Source organism: Cloeon dipterum, chromosome 4, assembly GCF_949628265.1.
Source record: "Cloeon dipterum chromosome 4, ieCloDipt1.1, whole genome shotgun sequence".
NCBI classification, from domain to species: domain Eukaryota; kingdom Metazoa; phylum Arthropoda; class Insecta; order Ephemeroptera; family Baetidae; genus Cloeon; species Cloeon dipterum.
In genome coordinates, this window is record NC_088789.1 from 19,561,881 (window position 1) to 19,576,982 (window position 15,102).

The window sequence follows — 15,102 nt, forward strand, 5'->3', positions numbered from 1 at the left end:
TCTTGAAGGAGGAAATGAGAGGCGCGTCTTTTTCTCCGACGCAGACGCCACATGAAAGGGAACGATGATGAGATGAAAATAAAGTGCTCAAGAACGAAACACGAAAGTGATGGATTCTGCAGCAGTGCCAAACTTTCTTATTTTTTGCCCTGCGCGCAAACAACATTAAAAATCTGGCAGCAAGAATCGCCTCATTAAGCGCCGCCGCCATTCACAAACTCGCCTGATTATTTCTAGCTCGCGGAACCCGGCAAAATAAACGGAGAGCAAGAGCATTCGGCTTTATTAGGCCTTTCTTTCTCCCTCTGTATCCGGCCGGTGTGCATGGCTGACTCCGCAAAGGAGGATTATTGAATTTATTGGAAAATAGGCCAATATATCCAGTCTCTTTTTTCCGCGACAGACGCAAAGATGGCGACATTAGCGAGCAGCGCTCCTCCTTTTCCCTGAGCCGAACCGACTACGCGCACGGCGATATATTTATTTCCCCTCGCCGATCCGGAACCGGATTTCAGCAAAAGTAAATCGCAGTTATTCCCCCGGGATTTGAATGAATTTACATCGCGAACGCCACACATTATCGCTCACTCACTCGTCGAACCGCTCGATCGAAAAGAAAAATGGCTCGCTGGCGGTAAATAACAATCCACGGCACGAAATTTTTTGCTAAGCCTCGCCGCAGAAAATAAAAATAAATAAAAAGCAGCTTTTGGGCGCGGAGCTGGCTTTTTTCGTCGGCACATACATTCACGCGTGAACGATATTTAATTAATTTTGCCCAAGTAGCATGAAAGATTAATCCTTGCGAAAATTTTGATGCGTGAATTTGAAACGAATGCATATTATAAGCTACATGCAAAGCCCAGGCGCTTTAATTAAAAACGAAAACGTGTGTGTGCATAGAGATTAAAGGGTCGGTTGTCGGTTGCTTGCCTCTCTCGGCAGCACATGACGCAAGCATAAAGAGGCGAATTTGACTGTGAAAGAACGGATGAAGAAGTGAGCGCTCGTCTGCAAAACCGGAAGCTTAGCGAGCGCTCTCCACACGAAATTACGCAAGCCTCCCTCTCCTATAAGAGCGTTTCGCCATTGAGAAGTGACAAAATGTATCTCGTCAGTCCGCTACATGATGTGGACGTCGTGGGTGCCTACCTCATGCCCTAAATAAATTTCTCAATTTTCATGTCAAATTTTTCTTAATTCGATTTACCTGATCGCATCAAAAAGCCCAAAAAATTAAGTAATTTAACTGAAAAAAACGCATGATTGATTGCAAAATGAGTGGCGTTGGAAGAAAACTTGTATTTTTTGTGATAAGTAAACAACGTTCCTTCGTTTAAATTGTTATTTGTTCAACTAACATGTCTACTTTTTATTCGACTAACTAGTTGTTTTTTATTGAATTAACTTTCCACTCCAAGCAAAGGTTAACAAAAATATAATGAGATAAAGGTTAAATAAATAAATTTTCAAATGACAAATTATGTGACACTCTACAAAAATTCTACTCTGCAAAGGAGTATTTATTCATTTATTGTTTCTTAATTTTGCGTGTGAGACTCTTTTGTGATGGAAAGCATGGCGGAGAAAAATTACAAAAATGTTAACAAGAAAACTCTAGGGATGTAAAACGATTTAATTTGTGAAGATTTTATGATGTGGAATTTTTACATGACTTTGTAACAATTTGGTTTACTGGACTTTGAGGAATACGATTGAAAATTTCAAACTCGTTTTAAAAATACTTTTTGCTTAATTCAGATGAAAATCAAATCATAGAGAATTTTGGAACACATTTAAATACAAACGCTAAAAATCATTTTTTATGAAATTGTCATGAAGACACATGCATAGTTTCGGATTAGTCAGTTAGGATAAAGTATGGCACCCCACATGCTTGCTGCAGGCACGAATTTCTGTTTTCAGTTTCTCCGAGACTGCGGTGTTATTTTTCCCACTCTCTCTCCTCATGTAGTGCCACATCTGAGGAACTACTATTCTGCAAGTCTGATTTTCCGGGCATATGGAGTGGATCAATATGTGTCGCCTAGCGAGCATAGAATAAATAGGAAAGCAAGCGGCGCGCTGTCGTCTCAAACGGAGTGTTTGTCGACCAAATTCAACTGAGTAAGTGAATAAGTATGTGAGCGTTTTCGCATTCCATCATCGGAGGAGTGAGCGAATGAGCCCATTTCGTCGGTTATGTTAAATAAACACGCACATGGTGCCTGCGAGAAAACAAACAACCGCTCTCTGTGTTTTACTTGCGTCGATGTGGAGCCGCTGCACCAAGTGACCCGTAGCAAATTAAGATGTTGCTCCAAAAATCATTAGCAATTCAATTAGCAGTGCTCCGGTGAGGCTGTTTTTGCAGGGGGCGCCGGCCCACGCAGCTTCTCCACGGCTGCGTGCGAACCATTTTTGCTGCCGCCAAAACTTGCTAATTAGACAGCACGCTTCACAGTCAAAAAGACAAAAAAGGCAATTCACGTAACGTAACGTTGTTAGGGATATCTTGATGAATGTCAAGCAATAACTAATTAACACTAACAGCGAAATTCACACCAGCTTTAATAGGAAACTATGGAATCTCCAATCTTTGCAATATCGTTAGAAATTTTAATACACATGCCACTTTCCCGGACAAATTCCTGCGAAACGTTGACATGATTTCTCAAAAATTTAAGCAACTAGAAAAAAATTTCAGGACACTCGAAATTAAGCTTGGATCTTTGGTAACATCTCCTGAAAAAATCAAACCTTTCCTAAGAGCCATTTTTGCTGCGCGTTATTTAAGCTCCTGCCAATTAAAAATTAAAAAAAAAGTTTCCCAAAATGTAAAAAATTAACACTTCTTCTAAACGAGCTGATTCCAAAAAGGTTTGGTGTTAAAAAGTCGGAGTTTTTTGAAAAGTTACGACGTGTTGAAAATTTGGAATGTTTCGGAAAGGTTTAAATTTTTTAAGCTTATCCTGAAGAGTCCAAACAACATTAATTTAAAAATTTTGTCAAATGCCTCATTTCCTGAAGAAATTTAAAAAATATATTTATCAAAATTAGGTGGAAAACACAGTACTTCGAAGCTCCAGAATGGACAACTCTGTGTATTTATTCATAACTAGATTATTTGCGGGTTAAGCAAAGCGTATTTATGTGCACCAACCAAACACGCCGAACATTTCGATTAATTAACCTGCTGATCCGCATGCACGCCGCAAATATAGCGTGCGTTTAAAACAAACAGTCTGTTTGCCCATCTCGGCGAGCTGTTTGTGCGCTTCTCCATCAACAGGCACGCACCGTATCAATCAGTTTAGATTCCAATTTAGCGCGTTTCGTTTCCATTAACATGCACCGCCTGTGAAAAACAAATCAGAGCTGGAAATTAAAACCGATACCGGCTCCCCCGGTCCGTTTCATCGACATGTCCGTTGGTAGCTCACTAATTAAAAGCGGCAAAAAGGCCCGAAATGTATACACTCGAGCGTGGAATGGCATCTACCTTAGCGGCAGGTGCAATTAAAACACGCTCACAGCAGGGTGAAACCACGCGGAAGGATTAATTCGCAGTTTCGGGGCATTGACACGCAGCACGCAAATTAGTCGGCAAGATGCAGACGCAAACTCCCCCTGCCACTGCTGCCGAGGAGCAGAGCCGATTACATCCGGCTTAATGGCTCCGACTTACCTGCAACAGAAAGCGAATCAGAATTAGTACACAGCGCGCAACAACAGAATACGAGATCGAGGGTAGCGGCGTTTCAGTGCTGACTCGATTGTTTGCGTTGCTTGCGAGAGGGCATTTGAGTGATTTACGCGTGCCAAGCATAAATTGCTGTAATGACGCTGCTTTTGACCAATATTGCCGCGGCTCGCGATTAATTACGGGCCCCGTGTCGTCTGACACTGAAAGGGTGTGTCTCGGCTGCACATTCCCGCCTGGCGCCGTTTTGGGAAAGTGCCGACATATTCCGAGTGCTCGGCTGCATGCTCATTAATTGTATTCCCAAAAGCGCGAAATGCGCAGCTGTGCTAAAATTGGCCTAGCACAGCAGCCCGAAAATAGCTCGGATGGATGAGTGATGTTTGCCGAGGGCATCATTAGGGACTTACACGCTTTTGCGGCTTTGAGCCGAAATTTCAAACAGCGTAACTGAACTGCACGCACCGCAAATTGGCGAAAGCTTGATTTATGGCCATTACCAAATATTTAGCTTCACCCTGTTTGGCAATGATAATATTAACTCCGCAAATCTAAACGCTGGCAGTTTTCAAAGTTTTAACTTTGAATTAATGAGCAATGAAAATTTATCCAGAGTTCAGAATTATAGAAGGTATATTTTTCCTGTACGCCTGATTTACGTTTGTACGCCCAATTAAGCACATGCAAAGAACTCTTAGAACATTTTTGGTCCTAATTTAACATCATCTAATGCTTCATTTGGAGACAAAACCATCAAAAACAACAAACAACCAAGCGCCGATTTATTTGAAAACTTCAATTTAAAGAGATATACATATTTTATTAATCCTTTTGTCTTAAGTGTATTCTGAGGGTTGATGGTAAATTTTAAAAGGGGGTTCACGTTCGGATCATTAAGTTGTTTTTAATAGCGTTAAAATATAATTGCTGCACTAAGTTTTCAGCTTCTTTAAAAATAAATATAATTATACCCTCATCGTCGACGGCCTCTAATGACATTAAACAAATAAAAAGCCTCGTTAGTGCTGACCTAATTTTTTAAGAGGGAGAGCTGAGTGTAAGTAACTGAGCAAATAATAGCACAATAAAATTATAATAAAGGAGATCTGCAGCAATGTTAGCTCGTCGTGAGCGCATCAAAACCCCAAAGCCAAACATGCCATTGTTTCCGGCTGCAAACAACATAAAAGTGCTCCATACAAGGACGTCGGCCGACAGCTCTAATGTGCAAACAGAACCGGCTCGTTTGCTTTTAATGAAATTTAAATGAGTGGATTCTAGACGCCAGCGTGCAACCTTCTGCGATGTCCAAACAATTGTCTGGATTCATGCGGACAAGGAAGGAAGGAAAAAAGCGGCCGTTTGCGCCTTCACCGCCGAATTGCGCGCGTTCACAGGTCGCAGGCAATAAGGCGCGGGGTGGGCTGAGAATAAAACGCCGGTCGGCTGGCTCCCCTGACTATCGTCGGAAAAAAGGCCGACCCGAATAATGAGTTGCCTTTGCAAAATGAGAATTTCTCCAGGCGGCGAAGGTGCGCTCGCTCGCTCGTTGCTTCGTAGCTGCCGGCCCTTTTTATGATTTCCTCTTTTCCCTAGACGAAAGCAAGCTGCAAGCGCGAGAAAAGCCGTGGAATTTCTCTGCTGCTGCAGCTTCTTGTTGTTGCCGCCGCGCCGAACAAAGAGCTCAACAACTTGGCTCTGGCAAAGAGACCGCAGAATTTATATATATTTCAATAATGAAAATTCTACGAGTGGTTCCTTTGGGAGCATATATAAATCCTTTTATTTTCCCAGGGCGAGAGCCGCGCATCGAGTGTTATATTTAGTGCTGTGAATTTTAGACGTGTTTTATTTGTAACTACAGGTCGATTTTTTTACTTTTGAGAAAGATATTCATATTTTTTACAGGTCACAGACTTTTTAGCTGATTTAAACGATTCTAATGAACGCTCAGATGACTTAAAATTGCATGATTTGAGCTCAGTTTATAGTCTCGCAACGATTGGAGGTAAAGAAAAAAGTCTATCCTATAAATATCACAGTAGTATTTGTTTGTTGTCGGCGTGCAGAAATGGACGGGCACAGAGCAGCGGCTCGCCGTTTCCCTCCGCTCTTCCGCCCATGTGGAGTGCAACCAGCAACTTCCTCTGCTGGTACCGGTGCGCGCGCGGGCATGAAGGAGCCGCCGTGAGCGGGCACAAGAGATTTCCGACAAGAGCCAACCGGCAACTCTTTTGCCAAATCTATGGAACTCTTTTCAAGAACCCACGTCAACGCGGCCTCAAGAATTTAATATAAGGTGTTGTCGGTGGCGTCTGGGGGAAAAAAGAGCAGCAACACGCTCTGGACAGCCAAACGAAAGGAGAATTTTTGTGTGGCCTCTTGCACTTGGCCCAAATCTTTTTCATTCTTTCGCTTTTTTCCGCTGCAGTGCCTTCCGACACGCGGCTGAACACAGAAGGAGACATTTTCAGGAGAGATAAAAAATTTGATCTAACAAAATTTGTTTATCAGAATGTTTTAAATGAAAAGTTTGTAATGATTATGTAATGATATTGTTTTAAATGTAACAAACATGTTCTAACTATTAACAAATTATTTTAGTTATTGAAATTATAGAAATAATACAGTAACTTCTCTATTGGCAGTTCCTTTTTTATTAGTTAAAATTTTAAGAAAAATATCGTGAGAAATAAGTTTTACTGTATTTAAAATACAAATTAAGTTTAAATATAAGACGATGATAATTTGAAAATAAAATTAATTAAATAAAATTAAAAAACGAAAGATTTTTATGTAATAAAAAAATATTTTCGAGTCAAGCTATTTTTAATCAATAATTATTAGCTGGTTCTTTTTAGCTGCAAAGGGCAACTTTTATTAATTTTAGTGATACACACAATTTTAATTTGTCTATATAAAAGGGCAAAGATCACGTCTTATATGTATTAATATATTTTAAAAAATGACAAGATTAAATTTAATTTAGGTCTAAATTCTTTGATTAATAAATTCCACAACATATATTCACGAATTTATATAAGGACGACTGTCTGTTAAATGATGATAATTTTACTAAGGCAACTTGAGCATCCACCGCAGTTCCTCTTTCGCCAGAAACCAACAAACCGTCTGTGCAAGGGGACAAGAAGATCTCATTAAGCGATATTATTATTTACTGCAAGAGTAGCCCTGTGTTTTCGTTGGGGCTGTTTATCCCCACTAATGAAAGTCGAAGAGGTCAAAAAGAGCCTGCAGGCTGTTTTTCACAACAGGCCTCCACTTGCCTCAGAAAATCGATACTTGGAGATGGTCATTGCAGCACATATTAGCGGCGCCTAGTGAGGATAACAATCTGCCTTAAATTAAACAAATTTTAAATTGTCATCCTCTCATCAACAGGCGTATAGCTGAATTTCGAGGGCAGCAGGGCCGAGCAGTGAAGAGCAGTATTCGCGAATGAAAAGAGCCGGGTGGTCCAGGGCGAAAAGTGGTGCAGCGCAACCAGGCTCCACACGACATCTGTCGACGAAGCGGCGAGCCAGCGAACGCGAATCGACCCGTGTCGATTTACCTATGCACAAGTTATTGCCTGGCGATCCGCAATGAGCCGACTCAATCTGCAATTTTAACGCAATCCAAAAGCTTTTTGCTCCACCAACGCGCGATTAAATTCGTAATTGGTATCGATTCGCCGAGTGCAGCAGCGGCCGCGACGTCGGCTCAGTAATTGGCCTTTCTTTCCCTTGCGACTCTTACAGTGGTCCAATTATTCTGGTTGCTCGCGGCTCTTTCTTCCATCCTCTTTGTCGTAATGCCGATTTAATGGTTGCATGAGGGGAACGATATTTTTCACCATTCAAGTTTACATCACTGTTGTAAATGAGCAATTCGAAAAGAATTAATAAATCCGAGTTAAAAATGGTTGAAGGTGGATATTCTGAACCATCAAGAAATGAAAATTTTAATATATTGTGCAAAGATACGAATAACAGTAGCAATTGTAGCAAGGCCATTTCTAAGGTTCATTTAAATTTTAATTTCTTGATCGTACTAGAAAATTTAAAATTAATTTCCACCTCCAAATAATAAATTTTTGTCAGGAGAAATTATATTAAATGCAGCTCGCTGCGCACCGAGGATTCGAGGAAGCTGCATTTAATTTCTGCTGACAGTTTTGACAACGTCGCTTGCTTCTGCTTTCATTGGCATCTACCAACAATTAAGACGTTTTTCAATATTTTTACGTCATACTTTATTGGCCCGAGCATCATTCCATAATTGGAATGATAACTTCAAATTAATACATATTATTAATCAACGCTTAAATGTCTTTATCTATTATTCAAAACACTTCGGAATGGACATTTTTTGTATTTTTTAAGGTTTCGTTAGGTGACTTATCTAAAATTTAATTTAATAACTTATTTAGGGATAACTTTTTATCGGCATCTCGTGAATTTGTCTTTTTAACAGAAATGGTTTTGGTTAGATGCTTTGATTTAATTTCCCAAATCTAAAATTAAGGAAATAGATGGAAAAAACGAAGAAAAATGTAGCAGTTGAAAGTTGAAAAGGAAGCAACTCAAGGAATGTTCACCTGTTAAAATATTTTTATTTTAATTTTGAGCCTGGGTTTTGTTGAATTCTCTAATAAGTTTGGCTTGTATTCGTGAAAAAGCTGAAACTACGTTGTAAAATCAACCACTGGGGCTCTAGGCAACGATGAAATACGATGCACAGATTTTTTCACTACTTGTCATATACTTGAAAAATACATATTAGAAAATTTACTAAAAGCTCATACAAGCCGGGTATCACTTAGAAAATGTCAATTACTTGTGTTTAGATAGTTAATTATTAAGATTATTCGACTATTGTCCTGAATTTATTTTAGCATATTTATGTTTTATCTCAAAATTTGCAACAAAAACTGGCTATAGTCTGAAAATCAGGTCAACAGTGGTGATTTACGGCCTCAACATCAACACATTGATGACGTCATAATGTCTCATTTTCCAGTGCACCTCGGCAGCCAATTTTTTGGTCCAAACAACATTTTTATTTCCCAGTAGAGATTTAATGTTTTAAAAAATTGAACGTGACCACCAGTAACATTGCGAGCAACGCTGACGCCCTTTTTTATTTTTGCGTCCATGAATGGGTTGGTTATTGGCAAAGTTTGTCGTCCGTGTTGACGTCCGTCCTTTCAGCGGGGAGGCCACCTGGGAGCCGGGCGGTAAATTGAGAGGACACGTGGGCAAGGTAACTCAATTTGCTTTCGCATCCGGCGGCGTCCGCATCAATAATCGTCGCCCATCAAAATTCAAGAGGGAACGAGAGGATGGAGGAGCGTGCCGACAGGAACCAAGAGCAAAGACCACGGCACTCAATTCAACAGATGACGAACGTTGCGAATTTAACAACAGCCTCGTTCGCAACTGGTTGCGTCTTACCCACTGCACGGTTTCCCATCATCGACCGTCGCGTGACATGAGAATTTGCATTTCCCCTGAGCTTTCTTATTTACTTTTCTGGTCGTCAGTACAGGAAAAAATGTATTTGAAAAGATGTTGTACACCTTTGGTGTTTTATGAAGATATTTCATCGAAAGAAAGATCTGATTGATTTTTTTAACAACACTTTTTTATCCCATTACCAAACATGAATTAATGATTTCAATTCAAAATGTTTTGAAGATGAAAATTGTTTTAGGTGCGTACTCATAAAAATGTAATTTCTGTTAAAAAAGATTTTTGTTAAAAAAAAAATAAAATAAAATAATTTAAAAAGATTAAATTACAAAGCTCTCAACTTGACCTCGTGCAAGATCTGGCTTAAAAAATTATAAATATGATTGTTACAAATTAAATATGCATATTTTGAAATGCATAAAAAAATCTGCATATTCAAGATAGTGCGTTTATGGGCAAAATAATTGTATCGTTCTTAATAAAAATTCCATTAGCCAAAATCCAATCAATATTTTGGGTATAAAAATATATTTAATTTTGTAAAAAAGCATGATTATGATTACGCCATCTTTAAATTGATTTGCAAACTAAAAGAAAGATTCACGCTTCAAATCGAAAACATATTTCAACTGCGCTGTAAAGTTCTACAGCAAAATCAAGAGCCTTGTATTGCACAGCTGGGTGGCCAAGGTGAGGTGCGCAAATTTAGCTGCGCAAAATTTGTAAAACAGCAAATAGATAACGTTCACACATGTCGTATAATCCACAGTAAAGAGAAATTCAAACGGTAACCTAGGAAAAACTTTGCACTATGCTAATTAAAAATAAAAAGTTCGAGGAAAGATATTATCACAATTTTTTAGTGCAGATCATTCAATTAAAATGAAAATTTCTTGGTTCTCATTTTCTGTATGCTCCAGATGATTCTCGTCCTCGCCCTCGTGGCCGTCGCTGCTTCCCAGTGGGTTTTAACTTAGCCCATACGCCTACGGCTCCTACACACCATCTACAACGGCTTTTACCGTGAATCATACGCACGCCCCTACGCCTACTCCTATGGCCTGGGCTACCGCACTGGATACGCCTACCCCTACCTTGTTTAAGATAATATGACTTTGTAACCGATCTAACGTTTTAAAACTTTCACAGGTGCCAAATTTATCATCTTGATATATTTGAAAAACAAAAAATTATTACAATAGAAAATTTGAAGAAAAAAAATATTTATTGAAGAATCTATTTACTTTAGATCTTTTAAATTGCCAGCAATAATATATTATTAAGTGTCAATACTAGATTTAATTGCATTTAATAAATTCATTCAATACTTGATTTAAAGAACAATTTAAAATATAGAATCATAAAAAATGTTAACTGTTTACCATCCAAATTGGAAGGGAGCCACTTTTGTTGACAAACACAAGTTCCTGAGACACGCTTGTCACGGGTTTCACTATTTGATCTGTAAAAAAGTGACCTTTCACTCCTGCGCGAGTGAGGACTGCGAGTGCAAATTCTGTGATAAATCAATCAACTTTCACCATTTCCTTGAATGTGATAAGAACAATAATTGGACACTGTCAAGCCGCCAAAGCAAAAACGAGCAGTGAACTGTGATTTCCTTATTATGTCTTTGTCTGTTGTACACCTTTGATAGTGCTCATCATCAATTCATAGCCTCTAAAATGTTCTGTATTATTTGCAGTTGCACAAAAATTATAATTTCACCAACTGGATTGACAAAGAAAATAGGAAAAAATAAGGGTAGATTTTGAGAAAAATATGATTCTCCTTTGAACACCAATCATTGCTGAAAATAATAATAATCAAAATTCTCTACTTGAGTTCATACAGGATATTGTTAAAATATTAAAATTTAAACTAACTACATCACACCAAATACCTGCAGAACAAAAACAAAGCAGTATACATGAAACTATTTATCAGTCCCAAATTTTTTTTCATTTTAGTTTTAATGTTTTTAATCCTCCACCACACTAAATAGCTACCAAAATCCAATCAAATTTGTTGTTACAAAATAAAACAGCTTAAAAATTTATAAACAATCAACAAAAAGAATAATTTTATTTTTCCGTTCAGTCAGCATTTTATTATTACGATTTTATTTATTTTGATTTACAGAATAATAAGGGCTTCATAATTATTTTAACACTATAGGAATATTAAAATAGACGGTTAAAATTTATTGATACTTATTTTCATACAAAAATATTAGACAAAATTTGAATTATTAATAACAGCAAAATACTCAATCAAAGAAAAAAGCCTTTTATCTTTTAAATTTGTAGCTAGTTCGAAGAACCACTTTGATTGACTCCCCGCAAGTTTGGTAGAAGGTTGAAAGAGCAAATTCGGTTTTCCTGTAACGATCAATTCCACTAAACAATTTATCAAGGCACTCTAGTTAATCATCAGAAGCGATTGGCTCAACAGTGCAATAGTATGCTTTGGCCTTTAGGTGCACAAATAGTATACTCCAAGTAAAAAATAATAACAATTGAAAGTTTCCGACGAGACTACAAACATAAACGTTAAAAAATGTATAAAGTTGTTATAACTTTTCTCCTCGAGGAATTTATTCGGAATTAATTGATTAAACCCACCAACTTCTATCAGGTAATTTATGACAAATATACAAACACAATTGCCTAATCCGCAGTATATAATAATTAGAGCATACAAAATGTATTCGATCCTTGATATATATTTTAATTGAGAGAGAGTGCTCTAATGAAATTAAACCAGCCAAGCGAAAAAAACTTGACTCTTATATTTTTGACTGTGCTGACTCATTGCTCTCCTACATTGCACTTCATTGACAGGGAAGATAATGAAAAATTCGCAAACAATACGAATACGGCAGAAATATGAAATATTCACGCTGCAATCCATAAATATACTTTTCACGTCACGTCTAAAGAGTGTCAAAGCAAGTTTGACAACAAAAACAAGAGTATAAAAGCATAATTGTTGCGTCACCAGGCGGCCACGGAGACGTGTGGCAATTTAGCCTGGCGAAAAACGCAAAAAAGTACATAATATTACGTGTTCAAATATATATTATGTACTGAAAAGCGAGAAACGCGGCGGTGGATTTTATCTTTTGACAAGACAAGTGCAGAGCCCATCCCACTCGAGCCATAAATCGGCCGCCTGTTATCGCGAGGGGCCGGCGGAGGCGGCCGACGGCCTCGGCGGCCGGTCCGGTCGACGGCGGGGCACTCACCAGGTGGAGGACGGTGTTGACAACCTCTCGGTTCGACACCTGGCCGACTTCGATGAGGCCGATGAGCACGGCGAACTTGATGTTGTCAGCGACGGTCATCCGGACGACGTCCTCGGGCCGGCGGGCCTCGGTCGCCGACACGGCCGACGCTTCGGCCATGCTCGACGCGGACTCCGACTGGCTGCTGGGTGGTGGATTCGGCCGCGACACTTGCCTCGATTCTGCACTGGCCGAGTAAAACTGCATCAAATTACATACACACCCCGCTCGGGTCTGCCATATTGCAACTCAGTGCGACCGACTGCCACTTCCGTCGACGGGCGCTCAGCTGGCGCCAAAAGCCGAGCCGCCTGCTCCCACGCGAGTCGCTGCTGAAGCCGCCAGATGGCTATGATACTTTTTTTCTTTCGTAATAATGATGAAAATCGTTAAAATGACAACTTAATTGTTTATTTCCACGAAATTCAATGTAATTATTACACTTTACTCATAATTTTTAAATAATTGGTTAAGAATTTCTTTTGATTTATTCAAAATAGAGCGGCGTGGGGGTAGGGGTACAACAGTTATTGTCACTTTCTCCTTCTCTGGCGCAGGAGGATGAAATGAATGAAAAAGAGTGTTGACCGCAGGTGCCAACCTCTCCCTGATGATGTGTCAATGGGATTCTTCTCACATAGTATAGCAGGTGTATTGCAGGAATGAATAACAATAAAAAATCATCTATATACCCATACCGAATAGGCACTCAAATGTTATTGTGACAGAGTCAAAAAGGGAAGGCATTTATTAATATTTTGTGAAAGAGTTTTAGGGCTGCAAGGGCTGCGCGATTTAGTTTTTCCAACGATTTTTCTCGCTGGTACGCGTTATAGCTATAATAAGCCTGAATCAGTTAAGTTCCAAGCAATGGTAGTTGAAAATTAACTATTTTACCTGCATTGAATTCATTTTAAAAAGTATCTTGGGTCATATAGAAATGGTCCACGCTCGTCATTATTTTTGAAATATAATTTTTATCTTTTATTCCTTTTATTGCACCAATTTTTCTTATTTTAATAAGTGATGAAAATATTAAACTTATATGTACTTTTTTAATGTTTGATTTTTAAGATGCAAACATGAATTTTAAAATAAAAATACTAAAGGGTTTAAAAAATTTCTAACTCTTCACGAAACTTTGGGTGTAGAGGCCGAAATTATAGCTCAGCATTAAGAAATTCCAAGTAACAATAAACAATAACATTTAGTTCAAAAATAAATTTTTTAAAATCCCACTCACGACGGGGGAGGGGGAAATTTACACATAATCCTGTTTTATTTGTACATTGATCACGCCATAATAATCGTGCTGAAAAATCTTCCGATTCATTTCAATAAATTGGGTATGAATTATTATAATGGAAGTGGCAACGAAGAGGATCGATTTCCCGACATCCATTGAATGTGAGGTAACTGTTTGAAAAATATTTCGTATTTTTCACGTATGAAAACTTAATTTACCTGTTATTTGTGAACATATACGTTTCAAAAATTGACATAAAATTTTTCTCGATTCTTCAGGTTGATGAGGTTGATGCTTTTTTGATTGAACTGGACAACATTGATCAGCTTTATTCCTATTTTCAAGCCGTGCTTGGTTTCTTTCTAACGCAAATGATCTTTTACCTGCTCAATTTAGGTAAAAAATGATTACGATTTGAAGAAGATATTCTATTAATTATCTTCTCTTCTGATTAAGCGGTTGGAGAAACAGACGCTGCCATTTTTTGGTGCACAGTTTCGTTGCTGCCTATACTTTCAGTGATCTCCGTGTTCAATTTTCAAGCATTTCTCGGAGGCAGCCTCTACGCGTTCATGCATTATTCGTACTTAAAGAATACAGAATCGTTTTATTTATTAACCTATGAACTAAGGTTTTCCTCGTATTCCTTGGAGTGGTATTATGCGGTTGTTGGTGAGTATAATTTCTTCACTTATTAAGAGAAAAACATTCTTGTTTTGGTTTAAATTCAAAAATATTAGTTACTAAGTGCGAAATTTTTGAAAAAATAAATAAGTTTTACAGGTAGGAAGTTTTTACAATTATATACAAATTTACAATTGGGTTTTATTCATTAGTTCACAGCAGCAATGAGACATTTATAAATATCACAATTATACACATATCAAACTCAATCCTATAGTGTCTATGATATTGGAGTCAAACGTGAAAAACAAAATATAATAATTTCGATATCATAGTGAAATTAATAATGAACAAACTTTATGATATTTCAGTGCTTTTTCTCTTCTGAGAACTATTGTTAAAATAAGTGACGGACCAATATTTACAAAATTCTCAATATTTATATTTTTCGTTTAGATTTATAAATTATTAAAACGCATTTTTAGTGGTTAAATTATTGCTGCAAATTTCAAAAACTGTGTATTTTTTGTTTCAGCTGCATTCTTCTTCGTAGTTGGAATTATTCGGCGGCTGCATTATTTTGTTCCTTGGATGTAACCAGAAAAAAATCCCACCTTTGCTACAAAATAAAATAAAAATTTGACCAGAGTGAATTAATACAAATTTTCATTTACATACTTATCCAACAATTTACTGTTTATAGTAAATATAGTACACGAATTCAAAATAATTTTTACCAGGCGCCGGCGCGCCGCAAATATTTTTACGT

General features: G+C 38.0%; 1 protein-coding gene and 1 long non-coding RNA gene across 3 annotated transcripts; one reads left to right on the forward strand and one right to left on the reverse strand.

Annotated features, from left to right (window-relative positions):
• Positions 1-11,345: 11,345 nt before the first annotated feature.
• Positions 11,346-12,770, reverse strand: LOC135944266 (neurobeachin-like). Its single transcript, XM_065491095.1, has 2 exons — positions 12,425-12,770; positions 11,346-11,558 (listed from the first exon to the last, which is right to left on the reverse strand). The coding sequence occupies exons 1-2, from the start codon at positions 12,668-12,670 to the stop codon at positions 11,487-11,489; spliced, it is 318 nt and encodes a 105-aa protein (XP_065347167.1). The 5' UTR covers positions 12,671-12,770; the 3' UTR covers positions 11,346-11,486.
• Positions 12,771-12,798: 28 nt separating this feature from the next.
• Positions 12,799-14,986, forward strand: LOC135944267 (uncharacterized). Of its 2 annotated transcripts, XR_010575303.1 has the most exons (4): positions 12,799-13,875; positions 13,988-14,105; positions 14,166-14,381; positions 14,869-14,986. It is a non-coding gene; the product is annotated as an uncharacterized LOC135944267 (long non-coding RNA). The 2 variants fall into 2 exon arrangements; XR_010575302.1 differs by having other exon boundaries at positions 12,799-14,105.
• The last annotated feature ends 116 nt before the right edge of the window (positions 14,987-15,102 follow it).